The 17,218-nt window shown below is 32.7% G+C and overlaps 1 protein-coding gene across 1 annotated transcript; it reads left to right on the forward strand.

Annotated features, from left to right (window-relative positions):
- Positions 1-12,344: 12,344 nt before the first annotated feature.
- Positions 12,345-16,046, forward strand: LOC121132539 (integrin beta-PS). Its single transcript, XM_040727962.2, has 3 exons — positions 12,345-13,325; positions 13,466-14,469; positions 14,530-16,046. Exons 1-3 carry the CDS (start codon positions 13,246-13,248, stop codon positions 15,228-15,230), a joined length of 1,785 nt encoding a protein of 594 aa, XP_040583896.2. The 5' UTR covers positions 12,345-13,245; the 3' UTR covers positions 15,231-16,046.
- Positions 16,047-17,218: the final 1,172 nt, after the last annotated feature.

Consider the following 17,218-nt stretch of genomic DNA (forward strand, 5'->3'; position numbering starts at 1 on the left):
GAATTCCGATGTTAGAACAAGAAAAAATTATCTGGATCAATCTATTATTTCAATATTCTGTATTTATAATTTATTATTATTAATAGTTATATGATTTTAATTGTTTAATTATGTATATTTAACTTAAATGTTTAATGGTTTATTTTTTAGTATGTAGATTATATTTAATTAAAGCCTTCTTTTTTAAACTTTGAGCTTCAAATATATTTCAAATACTCTACTTTGTCGTTTCATTAGCTATTATTTTGAGAATAAAATTCATAATGAATTACAATTTCATGGAGTGGGACGTATTCAAATCTACTGTAACGGATAAAAAACGTCGAAGTCAATTATACGTAGTACATCTTCATTAAACATTTTGCTAACAAATACATTCGTTATACCCTCAAAAATCATAATAAAGCAGGCAGATGATAATCACATCAGTATTTTAAACAATGATACCATATGTCTTTTTTCCCCCCCTCCTCCTTGCACGCGTTTTTCTCTACAATATTATCAACTATAGATATAAGATCAATAAAAAGAGGGGAGAAGGAGATCGAGTGTACAGGGTGTCCACGATAAATTGGAACTATCTTAAAATTCAACCTGCTTGTATTTGCAAATATGAAAAAGTTAGACATGATATTAAACAATAAATTTATTCAACATGTCCTCCCCTCAGCAGCCACCATCTTGTCCATCCTGCCCCTAAAGGATTTGCATGCCCTGATGACTTATCACGTTAACCCTTGCCTTGGGATTGAAGAAGAAAGGAGGCATCACCTCACTGGTGCTGCAGATGACATTCAGGGTCATCACAGAGGCCGGGAACTTTGTGGCGAAGACTGCAGGGACCTCTTCTCTCTCCTTGACAAGTCACCTGTCTTTCTGGACGTTGTAGCTTCTGTCGACAGTCCAGTTCTTCTGGTCGGAGAAGAAGATGATTCTTCCTCCATGGCTCTTCAGGTGATTCAGGAGACACTTACCGTTGGTGAGCCTGGTGGCCTTCATTGATGCCGTGAGAATGTGTTGTTTGGCCATTCGCTATGACCTGTACCCGAGGTCCTCATTCATAGCCTTGGAGATCAGCTGCTTGCTCACTCCACGGTTCCTGGCTAACCTGGACAAGGAAGTCCCCGGTAAAGCCTTGATAGACTTCCGGAGGCCTTTAAGGAAGCGGGGAGTGCGGATTCGGTCACTTCTCATGTTGTGGGCCTTGCAGCAGACCTTCCCCTCAGCCTCTTAGGTATTGAAGACCCGGTACACCGTGGTCTTGGGGTAGTTAAGAAGCTTGTAGATAGCAGAGGGCTTGTGTCCTGCGCGAGCCAATTCGAGGATGGCGTCTCTCCTTGCTTGTTCCATGATTACTATTGTTTGTTGTCAAAAAATGGCGGTGGAAGTTATATAGTATTGTTCACGCAACCTTTTATATTAGTATGATTTAACCCCCGAATATCCACATTATGGATCTGGATGAAGTTTAAAGTAGTTCCAATTTATCGTGGACACCCTGTACATTCACTATTGTAAACTCCTTAAAAAGGCTAATATAATTACGTAGATATATGAGATATCTGTTTTGCATTGCTACAGTATATATTTTTTTCTTCTATTCTTGCCTTTGGAGCATATGGAACGACACAGCCGCCCCAAGGTCATGGAAACTCCAATTGAATACAGCAGCCCGTGCGTATAGCATATATTCCCAAAGTTGAGGTATATTTCATATCATAATGCAATCATCACATTGTTACAAATAAAATAAAATCCCAAAGGGACCACTTATATAAAAGACTTAAAATAAACATCACTTCCAAACCAAAACATAAACTGAAAATAAATTAAACATAATTAGAAACACACCACAATGAAAATAAGAGACCCTCTTAAAGTTAAAGTAAACACACATAATGACAGTTCTCGATTACTGTCCAAATCACAAACTTTTATTAAAAAAGTTCCCAAAACAACCATTGTCTATAATTCTATAAATAAAACATAAAATAGCTTTCTTATTCCATTGCAGATCTCGACTAAAATCCCATATACTTACCCTCACGCCTTCAAAGTCATCACATATAAGATGTCTGGAGATTCTGGTTCATCTCCAGACAGTCTCCATGAGCCATCCTCCACCAAACTCATCCTCTTTAGATGTTTCTTCAAGGTCACAAAACTTAAAACCTTTTTTATTGATGTTCTTCTCTCTTTATATATTTTCCATCCCTCATAAAGACGAGGGAAAAAGTACTTTGTTTGCCAACGACTTGGATCACCAGACATAATTTTTTTTTCTCATTTCAGTTGTACTTCCAATGTCGACTTTTCAGTCGGCATATCAGCCGTATTATTGTTATGGTCCTTTACCCATAACTTGTTTATAGAACCTTTCAATCTCAGCCAATATCCTTTCTTGCAATACAGTAATGGTTCCTCTTCATTTTTTTTTACAGACAACTATGGCAGCCATACAATCCGTAGGAAAAACTACCGTCCAAACCTGAATGTTTTTCCATTCGAACAAAATCTGATAATCCTTGAAAAATTCCTTCTAACTCCGTTATACTAGTTCCATTTCAATAGCGGTCAAGAATATATTCGTCCCACCACGAAATACACCAGCCATACCCAACCTTAACTTCAATTTTTGATCCGTCAGTGAACACATTTATTCATCGAGGAATTGCAGATCCTTCATAGTCCAAAAAAAGGGCAGTTATAAGGTTTATGGACTATTTTTTCTAAGGTGGATCAAATTTGTGGAGTATTTTATCAAAGTCTTGCTGGAGAGTGGGGTTGTCCTCCTTTTGTTCTTTAAACATCATCCATAATTCTGAATCTAGCTGGCATTGCATGTCTTTTCATACTAAGATGTAAAGGTTCCATATTGAAAATAATCTTCATTGCTTTTGTTGGAGTTGATGGCATCGCTACACACATCAAGAGACAGGCTAGTCTATTGACCCTTCAAAACTTAGTGATGTTTTCTTGTATGATCCGGAGTGCCCATATTGCTACCCCATAAAATAACACTGATTCCAAGCATGCCTCTTGAACCCATTTGAAGATCATAGCCCAGAGGTCCCATTTGAAACAAATTAAAGACATTCTTTTGTTGGATTGAAGAAGAAAACATGTGAGTTCTCTGTTTATCAAGTAAATTGTTTACCATTGAATTGTGCATGGGAAGAAGGTTGTCAAATGCTCCTTCGATGCCAAAGAAAACGATTATGGCATGCTTTGTATTAAAAACGGCACTTTTTACCTTATCAATCACTTTACCAATTGCTAAATCTGTAGACGTTCACCTTTGGAAACCAAACTGATTAGTTACTTGTACTTTTAGCTTCAACGATTGGATATGCCAAAACACCTCTCTTTCTAGTTTTTTAGCTATTGTGTTCGCTAGGGTAATTGGTCTATATGCTTTTGGATGTGTATAATGATTTTTACTCGATTTTGGTTAGAAAATGACCCTAGCTTAGCTCCATATCTTAGGAACTTAGGAAAATTTAAGTGATAACTTAAATATAAAAGCTATCCTGCCATAGTATTTATCTGATAAGTCATAAGGTCCGGGGTCTTTAAAATTATTGAATATGCTAAATACTCCCCCCACAATTGAATTATTTATATCGTTTACCCATATATCATGAGTGTTTCTATTTGTTATTTATCAGATTTAAAGTTTTTTCCTTTGATTCATTGCCCTTCTTCAAACACATATCCTCATCAGGCAGTTTATCTGGTGGGAGTGCTGTCATTTTTTCCTAGCGAAGAGAATACTTCATAACTTGGTTTCCCTTATACTTTAATATCAATGAAGTACACTTAAATTTTACGTCATGTATTACGTAGGAACCCTTTCCAGCACGCAGCCTCAGATATGCTAACAAATCCTCCTCTGAATTAAACATCAGATGCAAATCCAGACGAGTTTAGTTTAAAGTTTTTTTTTTACGACGAGAAAAATAATAAAAAATCTCTTTAGCAATACATAAACAACTTTGTGGGAGAGTACCGGCATTGTTTGGAGCTATTAGGCGTCATTGAACAGACAAAGAGAATAGTCACAAACTTTTCTTTTATAATACAGATATGATACAAGCACTCCCTCTTTTTCCCTTTTTAAAACGACGTACTGAGATATTGCTACAAACGCTCGTTGCTAAGCTTAGTCTCAAGTCACTTTTTTACTTTTTTATATGTAGCGCGTCAACATAAAATTAATCTTGAAGAAGAATAAAAATTGGAGAAAATTCCTATGTATTTTTATGTATATTAAACATACATACACCCCAAGAATTTGAACTATATATTAGGACCTTAATTTGATTTAAGAGACTCATATCGGTCCCAAGATATCCTGTTTAAAATAAAATCTATTATTTTAGTATTTTTATTCTATTATTAAACTCAATTTGAAGAAAATTATTTTAGCTTAGTTTTGTGTACTTTTCAGTACTTCCTTTTTCTATACTTTTTTAATATGAAGTGCTGAGCTTTAAATACACACACTCTTTGATAAACCTCATCTAAAGTAACAATTCTTATTATTAAAATGTTATGCATCAATAGAAAAACAATCTAGAACACAAATCAAGATATGAATAATGTACTTTGTATTTAAATACAGCTCAATGTTCCTTAGACAAATTTGAGTCAACTATTATATTATTATTTAAATTTGTGGTATGAGTGTATATACTCAAATGCATAGCTATAGGGTAGAACCTTCATTTTACTTAAGGGACTCGTGTTAGCTCTGATATGGCCAACACTTTTTAATAAAATCTATTAACATTAATAATTTTTGGTAGAAATTGAGGTTAATTCTTCAATTGGGAGAAAATCATTCTAGCCGGTTTTGTGTTGACAGGCAATATATGTATTCCCCTTTTCTTTTCTTTTTTAATAGGACATGCTGAGCTTTATATAAACACGCTCATTGCTATGTTCCGTCTAAGGTCACATTCATTATTTTTTTATATGCGATCAGTCAACATAAAAACAATCTTTAACAAATTAAAGAAAAGTAGAAAATCCCAATTTATTTTTATAACTCAAATATTCATACAAGCCAATATTTCTTAGACATAGTTGAGTCAATTATAGCGTTGTTATTCAAATTTGTGGGGATGATTATAGATACTCAAGAATTAATCTATAGTTTAGAAACTTTATTATATTTAATATACTCATATTGTATCTTAATAATAAATAAGTGGTTTGATTGAAATTGAAATTTGTCAAAGAGTACAAATGTAATCCATTATTAATTTTGAGAAAACATTTTTAACTGGTTTTCACATAAACTAAACAATATCTTTATTCTTTTTTATATGACGCGCTGAGCTTTAGCTACACAGGCTCGATTTTAAAAATAAGTTCTCCACAGACCAACTTTGATTTATTAAAACAGATTACACGTTAGAAAAAAAGAGAAATATTATCATTACTCACTAGTGAGAACACGTCATCTTAAAGATATCAAACGAAAAATTAAAAAGATTTTATTTATATTTAATTTGTTTATGTTAAAATTCCAAACTAAACCAATCTACTCTAAATATATATCAGGTAAATTTATATTCTAAAACCTCCTTATACATAACATTTTTTGTTGTCTTCTGTCCATTTGCTGTTAATTTAATCAAACCTGGACCCCATTTTAAAACTCTTGAAAATTCAACATATTTGACCAATTTCAAGCATTTGAAAATACTGATTTTGCTAAACATAAAGCATTTTTTTCAAATGTTTGACTTTTTCATTTATTTATTGTTATTGCAATTGCTAACTTAATTGGGAACTTTTTTCCGGGATTGTGAACAGAACATAAAATTGAACGGCGTTCCATGGAAAGTGCGTTCAATGAACAGAACGTATATATTTTTTTAACAATGAACGCTGAAAGCTAAAAATAAGATTTTAGCATTCTATTCCAATTGATTATAGTTATTTCGGAAGGGGTGTAGTTGTCCACAAACCTTGGGATAAGTATCCTAGAAACACAACTATGCATACAGGTGTGCATGTCTAAAACTGAACACTCCTTTAAATTTTAGGCGTTTTTCCTTGTCTACAGGCCTGAGGGCTTGACGAGGGGCTCTCTTGTAGATCTTAAGGCCAATATCTTTCTTAACTAGCCGGTCCACGGTCCTTCTGCTGACGTTGAGCTCCCTGGAGAGGCCGCTGACGGTGACCTTGCCTCTCTAGTCCTCGACAGACTTTTTCAAGGCAGCAACCATTTTGTCCGACCTTTGAGGCCTTGACTTAGATCTTGTGGTCGCCTCAGGAGTCCCTTTGGCTACCACACTGTAAATGGTGGTGCAGCTGCAGTTCAGAACCTTGGCAATTTCAGTGGGAGTTTTTCTCCACGCAGAAAGTTCCAAAAGTGCGACTCGACGTCTCTCCATATTATCGGCTGTTGCTTCACTGCTGCTATTTAGATTTTGCTGCAGTTTTGTTTATAACTAGTCGAGACCCTTGCCTCGAAGTATAAACCGGTTACAACTCAATGACATCACGAATATGTGCATGGCGTAAAATTCAAAGGAATACTCAGTTTTAGACGCATACACCTGTATTTAGAGGGCAATTTTTGAAATTGGGGAGGGACCTAAAGCCTCCTCCCATGCAGACACCCCTTATATTAATATTTATGTAAATGTGAATTAACCACTTTAAAAAGTACATAATGATAATTCATTTACTTTTTACGCAGTAATAATTCAATTTTTGCTGTACTCAGTGAAACACAATCTCAAGCTCTTAACCATTTTAAGAGTAATTTACAACCCAAAATTCAGTCAATATTCGAATTGATATTATGTTTTATGTTGCAATCAAGGTTAATAGTCAAAGTTTTATGAAAAATACACGTATTATATAATCAAAGGTTCAATAATTTATATTTATAAAATGACAGGCAATATTTTAAAGAGAACTTATAGTAAATTATGGGTTTTGAATTCAAATTTATGGGATGAATTAAAATACCCAAGAGTTTTAACTGTAGTTTAAAACCCCTGTTTTATCTATTTAACTTAATTTGGCTCCAATATTGTCTTAAAAATATAATTTATTAATTTTCTAATTCCATAAATGTGCGGTGAATTTTATTTCTTTCAATACAATTTGCAGGGCCTCCGGTGAATTAATCAATCACCATCAAGGTTATAGAAATGCAAAGTTATACCACAACGCATGTACGACTGATGTTTGACTTCCACCACTCTTTTTAATGTTGACGTCATAGTGTATGAGTGATTGTGTGTTTGGTCCAAATTTCACTTTCTTGCCCAGTAATCGCTCCGATACATCAAAATGAAAATTCTAACCACGGTGACGTCATAGACTATAATTGGTAGCGTGTTTTTTGTCAAAATCTGCCTGTCTTGCCTGGCAGTCGATACAATACATCATATTGAAAATTCTTTTATTTCTATTAGACTTGAGAATCATTTGCTTATTGAAATGAATTATAATTTGTTTGATGATGAATTCCATGTTCAATTTTGAGAAAAACTATTTTAGCTTCCTTTTGTGTTGACTTGATATAAATATGCAATTTTATTACAATGCCTCTGTATTACTAGAGTTGGTCAATAGTAATGATTAATGGATTTTAATAATTAATTACGAGGAAGTTATCTATCTTTAGATATGAGATTATGAGGAGATCAATAAAAATCACAATGGGCATAGTTATTTTACTTCTGTAAAAATAAAATATTCTTATTTTTATTGGGGTATTATTGTTTTGAACTTTAGTTTGATTTTTTTTTTTATGATTCCCATAGACATTTCAGACAAAGAAAGCTTTGGCGCCGCAGACATACATTAAAGCATTCTTGTTTTTCTAAATTCAATTTAATTTAGCAATCTCATTTGGAGTATTGGACATTTTATGCCTCAAAAATTGTACAACTCATTCAACGAGCCCCCTAATGTATGTATGTATACTGTAAACGCCTGGTACTAAATAATAATTGGAACACCGAACGGAGCGAAAATAATGACTGAACGATGAACGCTAATCAAAAAATAAGAATTGAACAAAACACCAAATTAGTGGACCGCTTACAACCCTGCAGTTTTCTAATAAGTGAAAATGGGAAGTCTTGGAATAAATGCAATTTTTCAGTAATTTGGACCCTGAGTAATAATTTTAGGTCTAATTTCTTCAAAAACTACACGGGTAATTTTAATAATATAAGATAAGATGTTCCTCCATAATGAAAATATATACATATTAAGACAAACTCATTAATCATCTACCTAATTCTCTTTTTTAGTTCGTATTCCAAATTCGTTATCCATTTTTCCGTTTGTTCAATAATTTTTTGTTTTTTTTGGATTTATATTTTTTTGGTGCATTTTCAAATCGACAACTCATACCTTTAAAAAAAACTTTGAGACATGGGGAATCAGTCTTTTTTTATTAAAAAATCAACTTATTACCAAAAAAAACCCCCAAAAAACTGGCCCTCCAGAGCCCATGAATCTGGTCTGATCAGAATGTAACATATCTGTACGTATGTAACTCAGAATTCTGAACAACTTTTATATTATGTCGAAAGTCTGTATCTGTGTCTTTTTTTTAAAGTTTTTCCAGTTAGAACGAACGGAAATCAGACTCACACACAAATTATTTTAATAATATACGTAGAATATGTCTAAGTATATAGGAACTTCATAGTTTTTTTATGATTTTAGTTTTGATATTTGATGAAATGAGAAAAAACTGCATTCTTCTCTTATATGGATTTTTCAAGATGCACAAGCCATTAGATAAGAGAAATCAAAAAACAAAACTCTAAAAGTAAATGTTTAAAAAAATACCTGATTCGTTTACTGTCTTTAATAAGGAAAATGGGATCTAAACTTTTTCCTCCTTTATCCTAAAACTTAGCTATACATATAAGGCATAATAACTTATATATCATATTAATTCTTTTTCATAACTTTTTTTTTTTTACTATTCCTTTCATTGGTCAAATTGACTAATTTTGTTATATGTTACAAGTAGGGTTTGATTCAAGTTACAATTAATGAATTTGAGTATTGAGTCAAGTCATGTTTGAGTAGTGGCAAAAAAAAAAAAAAATGTTTTTCTATTCCTAAAATCTACATTCAAATAAATTTGGAATTTTTCCTCATAAAATAACCCTTTAATTTCCCAAATTTCTCTGACAATAGTTGTTGAACGTTAAATCTCATTTGATATTCGGTGTTTCATTTCAGACTAAATAGTGTGTTAGTGTTTTAACTTAAGAGTTCTCACGATTTTTATTTGACATTTTTCATTTGAATTTTAGAAGTGTCAGGCTTTTAAGGGAAGACTATTTATTTTGAAATGTTTATCTGTGTGCTTTAAATTTTTCTATCATATATTTTATCTAGTAGTCGTGTTTTAACTAAGAAATTTGAGCAAATGCGCAGATAGGACGTAGTGCCCCCCCAATTAAGGAATTTTTGCCTTTTACTGAAAAATATGATAGTTGAATTTTGTTTCGAAAAATTTTATTTAATTTTTCAGTTTATTTTTCCAAAAAAATTAATTTTCCAATTTTTTTTTATAATTTTTTCTGAACAGCTGTGGATTGTCGATTTTTTTCCAAATTTTTTTTTTTTAATTTTTAAAATATTTTCGAAAATATTAAATTTGTATGAATAGCCGTGGATTTTTGAACTTTTTTTCCAATAAAAATTTAATATTTCAAATTTTTTTTTGTGACCAGTAGTGGATTTTTTGAAAGTTTTCAAACTTCATAAGCTTGAAAATCTGGATGGAACTATAAGAGTTTGGAAGTGATTATTAATCAAGAACAGAAGGTGTTCATCACTTGATGAATTCAAACTGCGAGAAATTTCCGTAAATTTCAACCTATCTCTTTTTCTTAAAAATAAAATATATATTTATAACTTAGGTTGATTTTTTTATAATTTCACAGCCAGACCAGTCCAAACAAAAGTTGGACCGAATTAGTTAAGACTATAGTTCAGACTTTTCTAGGTTTTTTGGTTGTCTAGAAATCCAACACTAATAATTAAATACGTTCAATTACTAGTTATGTATTAATAAAAGGAGAGAAACAAAATTTAGCATTGAAGTGATTGACCTGTATAATGTATTAATAATTACGATGAGTGAGAACAGGTATCAGTGGAATCGGCTTTATTGAGACGATTCTGATACTTCGAAAAAGACCGATGCTTGCCAATTTCGGTTCTCAATCATTTTAGCCACCTTTTGCTACAATGAACAGGTCCAGCCTGGTGTCGAACTTTGCACACAGAAGTTTTCTGAATGTCAATGGTGATTGGGGTCTTCAGTTAGTCCCTTTTTGGATATCAGACTCTCTAAAGCTTCCCCTTAAGGTGGGTAGGCCTAGCTTTTCAAGCTTGTCGTGGAGGATTTTACTCCGCTTGAAATTGCGGTGCATGTTGGATTGGCTGCTGTCCAATTCGCAAGCAAAGGTATTGACGGTAACATTTCCTCTTTTCTCTTCAATGGTCCTTGTGGAAGCTCTTGCAGTCACCTGGTATACAGTTGAGGATTACAGCTCAGCACTTTAGAAATATTTGACGGTGATTTTCCACATCCAGAAAACTCCAAAATATCAGCTCTGCATTACTCTATGTTTTTGGTTTATGACGCTCTTATTTCTTGGCTGATTTTTTTTTTTAAATTGTATTTTGCTATTTGTTTAAATAGTGAACTCGGAACTATTCAATAAATAATACAATTTACAATACAAAATACGATAATGACGTAATGGTCTAATTACCACCCCATCTATTCTTTTTTTTTCTATTTTAGGAGAAAAAATTAATATATCACATTGTAATCTTTATTTTATCACGCAACTTTTCATCCAAGAAGAAACAGCAAAAAGATCGGTCAAAAGTTCGGCAAGATGAAGTAGTTAAAATTGTCATAAATCTGAGTCTTTCTCCCAAAAATAAGGCCTTCCATCGACAACCATGCCGATCAAGTGCTTCACCTTGGTCCTTTGTATGCCCAAGTAACCATTAGTGTTGACCTGGAGGCCTTAGGGGAACACATGAGGATGCATGACAAAGCCTTTAGAAAACCTATACGAAACAGCATGACGTTGGCTGGGAACTTCGTTTCCATGCCATTTAGAGGCCTCAAATTCTTTCCTCACCTTACAAACGAATGTCTCACTGAGTCCCAGAGTTGGAGTAATTGCAAGGAGGACTCCGGGCCTTTTCCAAATATTGGGACAAATAATTTGTCAATTGATTCCATTTTTGTAACTAGTCCAGGTTTGAACGGAGAGTCTTGAAAAACAAAATCGGCTACCTATAGATTTACCAGTAGTTGGCAATTACTATATTAGTTCTCAAAATTGTTGAGATTATTCCAAATAATGATACTAAATCATTAATAGTCCTTCAACTAATTATCTGAAAAAGTTATGAATGGATCCTCGGGGACCAGTTTTAGAAAATAGGGGATTGCCATATATTTCTTATAAGTTAATCAAAATAAGGATATCGTTCTTGGAGGTAGGGTAGGCTCTAGGAGGGGAACAAAAAATTTGCATAATATTAAAACCAACGGAAATATTGCATGCTCTAATTTTTAAATATTATTACTAGTGATGAACATTATGTTTAAAATTGGCATGTTACCGTAGACGGTATGCCTATGGTAACATTGGTATTGTTTTCAAAAGGGGGGGGGAAGGAAGAAAGGAAAAAAGAAGAAGAAGAAAAAAAAAAAAAAGAAGAGCCCCACCAGTTTTTGCTTCCTGATAATTCTTGATGTCTGTTGGTTGCATAATTTAGTGTTGCATGAATTTTTTTGATTTTATCAACAATAAAACTGATTCATATTTATTTCACTGAGTGTTTTTTTTTTTTGTAATTTGAACACACACACATATACAGAGTGATTAAAAATCTGTTCTTTTAATCACTTGGTATATGTATTGTCGTTCTTAAAATAGGCTGTGACGTACCGAATGTCAGAGCTCTGGTACGTCAATAACTGTTACAAAAAGAAGCGAAAATCAACATGGTAACCCTAAAAATTTGAAGAAAGTTTTGAAGGAGATCAGCTACAATCAGCTGTGAAAAGGAAGGGGGGAGAAGAAAATAAACATGGACATTAGCAAGAATGATTCCAATCTCATTCCTACATTCTACTCTAAGTCATATAATGCCGCAACAGATCCTCAAGGTTGTTCTTTGTCTTTCTATAAGCACACATTAATATTTAATCAGGTTTTGAATATAATTGAATCTGATAGGAAAGGAAGTTATCTACTCAGGAATGAGATAATAAGGACTACAGCTAAGAAAAAGAAAATTCGTTCTTTAGATTACCAATGTCAAAAAAGTGGGCCACTTAAAAAGGACATAAGATTTACATCACTAGTTATTACGTCATCACCATTTGACCAAAAATATACTTCAATAACTAATACTATTGATACTTAAGTTGATATAGTATTGTATATCTATATCACCGTCTTTGTAGGACTAGCTTCTATATCAAAAGGGAAATAATATAACTTATAAAGTTCTATTTATTTATTTAGTAAATATATATATAGATAAGATAAGGCTCATTCATACTCGATATAAAACATGGCTTACTCATAGTAAATTGTCACGTCAAGATTTAAGCATTTAATGCAGTTGAAGTCTATTTGAACTTTTTTACAAAAAAAAAATATATATAATAATTTCTAAGTGAATAGAAAATGAAGTTTTATCGTTTAATACTCTTAATACTGTTTTATCATACTAAAAGAATCCATGCAATCTGTTCAAATGTTTACAAGACCTGCGGAAATTGCTCCATTGATCCTGACTGCTTTTGGTGTCTGGACCCACCTGGTTGCATGGACATTGCACAAAATTGCTTTAACAAGTATCAAACAGTAAACCAGGTAGATATATTGGATGAAAATGATCCAAAAGTAGCCAATCAACAACAAATATATCCTAAAAAAGTATCGATGAATTTAATTCCTGGCCAAGAAGAAATCATTGACTTCGTAGTCACTCAGTTCAAAGAGTATCCTGTTGATTTGTACTTTTTGGTGGATCTGTCTTGGAGCATGAGAGGAGCAAGAGATAACATTGCTATTCAAGGGGAAAACATTGTGAGAGGAATTCGTAAAATTACAAAGGATTTAAAAGTTGGATTTGGGAGTTTTATTGAAAAAAAATGTACCTCCGTTTACTTCTGTCATCTCTCAATTTAACTGCCCAATGGGCACAACGAATTGCTCAAATCCTTATTCATTTTATCATCAAATGAATCTACAGAAACTATCACCCAATACATTTAGGTAAAGTTTAATTAAGGATTTTTTGATATTTCTTTTATACTTCCATTTGAAAGGAATTTTTAGGATATGAATCTATATTCTCAAAATTAAGCAAACATTATTGCATTTTTTACTAAAAATAATGAAGTAGTTTTTCTTAGAGAGCGTATTCAATCGGCGCCCCTTGGTGGAAATGTTGATGAGCCTGAAGCAAGTTTTGATGCCCTTGTACAGGCTATGACCTGTCATAAGGAAATTGGCTGGCGAAAAAATTCACGGAAAATTATATTGCTTACAACAGATGGGGATTTTCATTTTGCACTCGATGGAAAATTACTTGGCTTACTTGAGCCAAATGATGGACAATGTCACCTAAACTCCTTAGGATATTTCACGGAAGAAAAAGTAATGGACTATCCTTCTATATCACAAATAGATGCGATTGCAAGATCTGGGTCTTACATTGTTATATTTGCAGTTACGTCACAGTACTATGATGTATATCATCATTTATCAAAGCAAATAAAAGGATCCACTGTTGCGTCTTTGGAAAAGGATGCCACAAACATTGTGGAAATAGTCAAAGAACTCTATGAAAAAGTAACAACCACTGTTGAAGTGTCCTTAAAAAACGTAAAACCCAGAGAGAGTAATTACACGGTTAAAATCCTGGCTAATTGTAATGGAGAATATGAGGAAACCAAAGTGTGTAATAACATCGATATAGATACTCCAATTAGTTTCAAGGCTATTGTGACCTTAGAGGAATGCTTCACGGGTACAAAAACATTTCAAATCTCCGTTTTGGGCGTGCCCAAGTCCATGACTGTGGAACTAAAGTCACAGTGTAATTGTGATTGTGAGAGTCACAATGGAACTTTATCCAAAGAATGTGGATTCAATGGTGTTTTTCAATGTGGAACTTGTTACTGCCATGGGGGCTTCATGGGAGAATCTTGTGAATGTGAATCTAATTTTACAGTGGAGGAACAAAATGAAGCCTGTCTCGATCCTAATTCGTCAAAGGAGGAAGAGTCAAAGATCTGCAGCTCAAGAGGGAAATGCATTTGTGGGGAATGTGAATGTTCTAAATCTTTCTACGGAACCTATTGTCAGTGCGATGATTTATCTTGTCCAATGAATGTCGAAGGGGAAATATGCTCAAGTATTTACTAATGATTTTTTTATGCATATTGTTTTCTTTGATACTGTTTTTCCCTTATAGACAATGGAAAGTGTGTTTGCAATCAGTGCAAATGTGAATCTAAATGGGAAGGATTAAATTGTGGTTGTTCGAAGGAAAATAGTTTTTGTGTCTCACCCTTTAATGGAAAAGAATGCTCTGGAAATGGGAATTGTGAATGTAATGAAAAGTGCAGCTGCAGAGAAGAATTTGGAGGGAAATTTTGTCAAATCCTTCCTCAAACCTCTGACTCCTGTTCTCTACTAAAAGAGTGTATGGAGAAAAAGTTATTTGAAGATAATTTTGAAGTTGAATTAAATAAAGAATGCTCTGTTTTTCAAATTGTATACGTGACGCAAAATGAGTTAAAAACAAGGCTTGAGGGAGACCTCTGTGTGTTAACTCGAAAGGATGGATGTGTCTATGAATTTAGAACAACACTGACAAAGGACACGAATAGTTTAATTGTCTATGCATTAGAGGATAAAGAGGAACGCTGTCGTTTTTACGGAGTGAACTACATGCTCATTTCATTATCTACAGTCATAGGCACAATAGTTTTAGGTCTACTGGGGATTCTCATCTATAAACTTTATATAATACATCAAGATAAAAGAGAATATGAGAGGTTCTTAGCACTCAAACAAAATCAAAAGTTTGCACTCAATGAAAATGCATTGTACAAGAACCCCATTTCTAAATTTCAAAATCCAACTTACCTTCCATCACGGCCAAGCAATTGAGTAATTGTAGGCTATATGTTGTTGATCATCAAAATACTTAAAAGAGGATAATTTTTAGAGTAACAAATACATAGAGACGACAAAGGGACATCTATTAACAGTTTCGCATAGTAAGGCTGTAGCAGATTAAAATCCTCAGTCTGCAGAAATGAACGTCAGTTATGAAAAAGGAAAGAAACAAAAATAAAGGAATGCCTTGAGATACGACTACGAGAACCTGCGAATTTTGATTAAAATACGAGCTCTTCTACTTCAAGTTTAGTTTGTTATACAATTAGGTAATTTAGGAATAAATTGCTTTGACTTACAAACTTTGGTTCAAGAACGAATTAAATTCGTATGTCAAGGTATTTCTGTACATTATTTTATCTCTGGTGATTTATAATTTCAACATCGGCTAAAGGAAAGAAGTTGAGTGGTTAACTTTTTATTACGTCATCAGAGTTGAATATTATTTTTCTAGTTGGAAATGTCGATTATTAACGCAGAAAAATAAAACATAAGTGACGTCAACTTACACCCTTTAATCAGCTGATAACTTTGCTTAGTTATTCGTCAATCTTTTAGCCTCTGTGTATTTCTTTCTCGATGGGATAATTCTTAGTAAAAAAAAAATACAAGCAAGATAAAAACTTATATAAGAAAAAATAATTCTTATTCGAACAGTGGTTCTTAAACAGTGTGTATTCACCTGAAAATTATCAAGATCTTCAAATACCAATAATTAATTTGTAATTTGATTAATGAATCAGTTTAAAAATGTATTTACGGCTTTGAAAGAAAAATCCTTTAATAAAACTTATAAAAACAAAAAAATTACCAGTTGGAAGGGAATACTCGTTTCAGGGGTAAATAAATATGAATAAAAAAATTGAATTATAAAGTATGGATTCATTCATTTGATCCTGGTTTAGTAATGTTTACAAGATGGATGATTAAAAAAAAGAGAACAATTTTTCATGGAATACAAACTTAACATGCCTTGGTAATTAAAAAATCTTATCATGGATTTTTACCCTCTGCCATCGAAGTTGAGCAGAGGCTATTTTTTTGCCTCTATTTGTTTTTTTTTTGTTAGTCACCAGGATTACTATAAGAGTTACAGATCGATTTTGATCAAACTTTGTACAAAGATTCTATATGGTCACAGTAAGAGGCAATTAAATTTTGAGAGGTAAAGATCAAGGTCAATATAGCACAAAACGTAAAAATGCATTTTGTATCAAAATGAGGTACAAAATAATCATTTGATCTTAGGTGAAGCTTTTGCACTCTATCCAGTGCTCATTTTTAGTTTCTGATTGTATCATATAACATATTATAGGGAATATTGACATTTCTAAGAACTTTCTCCGATGCCGATATGATATTGACTGTTTTGCCCAATATATAGGTTTTCTAATTTCGAGCCGATTTATCAGCCCACGTTTATTTTGCACAAAAAATCATAATCTATTATTGAGATGACATCCATTTGTTAACTAGGGATGACTCAACATTAATTTACATTTGTAAATATATTTATGTACTTACGATACGTTTTTTTTCTTAAGGAATTATCTATATTTAATCTTGATTGTGTTTTTAAATAGAAAAAGTATTATGGAACAGCTGAATAAGCATACAAATAAAGTAACTTATGTAATAAATATGAATAACTTAAAACCCATACTACTAGAGGGAGCACTTTCTTCTAAAAAAAATGTATTATATTATCTTCTCCAAAAAATCGCATGGAAATTCGTCAATCACCTTCAAGTGTTATTTTCTCGACTTGTACGAACGCTAGAAAGCTTAATTTAAAAAAAAATAATTGTTTATGTTTTACTATATCGAAATATGAATTAATTTCAAGGTCTCAGCCTTCATTAATTATTGAATGAGTAAGTATTCAGATTTCAATGGACGACGCAATTTGTTAAAATTTGAGTTAAATATAAATGTTATTTGTTTTTATTATTTTTATTCTAAAGACTAAAGTATTCATC

The sequence above is a fragment of the Lepeophtheirus salmonis genome, chromosome 2, assembly GCF_016086655.4.
Source record: "Lepeophtheirus salmonis chromosome 2, UVic_Lsal_1.4, whole genome shotgun sequence".
NCBI classification, from domain to species: Eukaryota; Metazoa; Arthropoda; class Copepoda; order Siphonostomatoida; family Caligidae; genus Lepeophtheirus; species Lepeophtheirus salmonis.

What these genes read in the sequence shown, in the direction of transcription:
- LOC121132539 (XM_040727962.2), top strand. Translation starts at nt 13,246, where the DNA reads ATGGGCACAACGAATTGCTCAAATCCTTATTCATTTTATCATCAAATG. An exon ending in CTATCACCCAATACATTTAG is followed by an intron (nt 13,326 to 13,465) that starts GTAAAGTTTAAT and finishes AGTTTTTCTTAG; the next exon opens with AGAGCGTATTCAATCGGCGC. An exon ending in CGAAGGGGAAATATGCTCAA is followed by an intron (nt 14,470 to 14,529) that starts GTATTTACTAAT and finishes TTTCCCTTATAG; the next exon opens with ACAATGGAAAGTGTGTTTGC.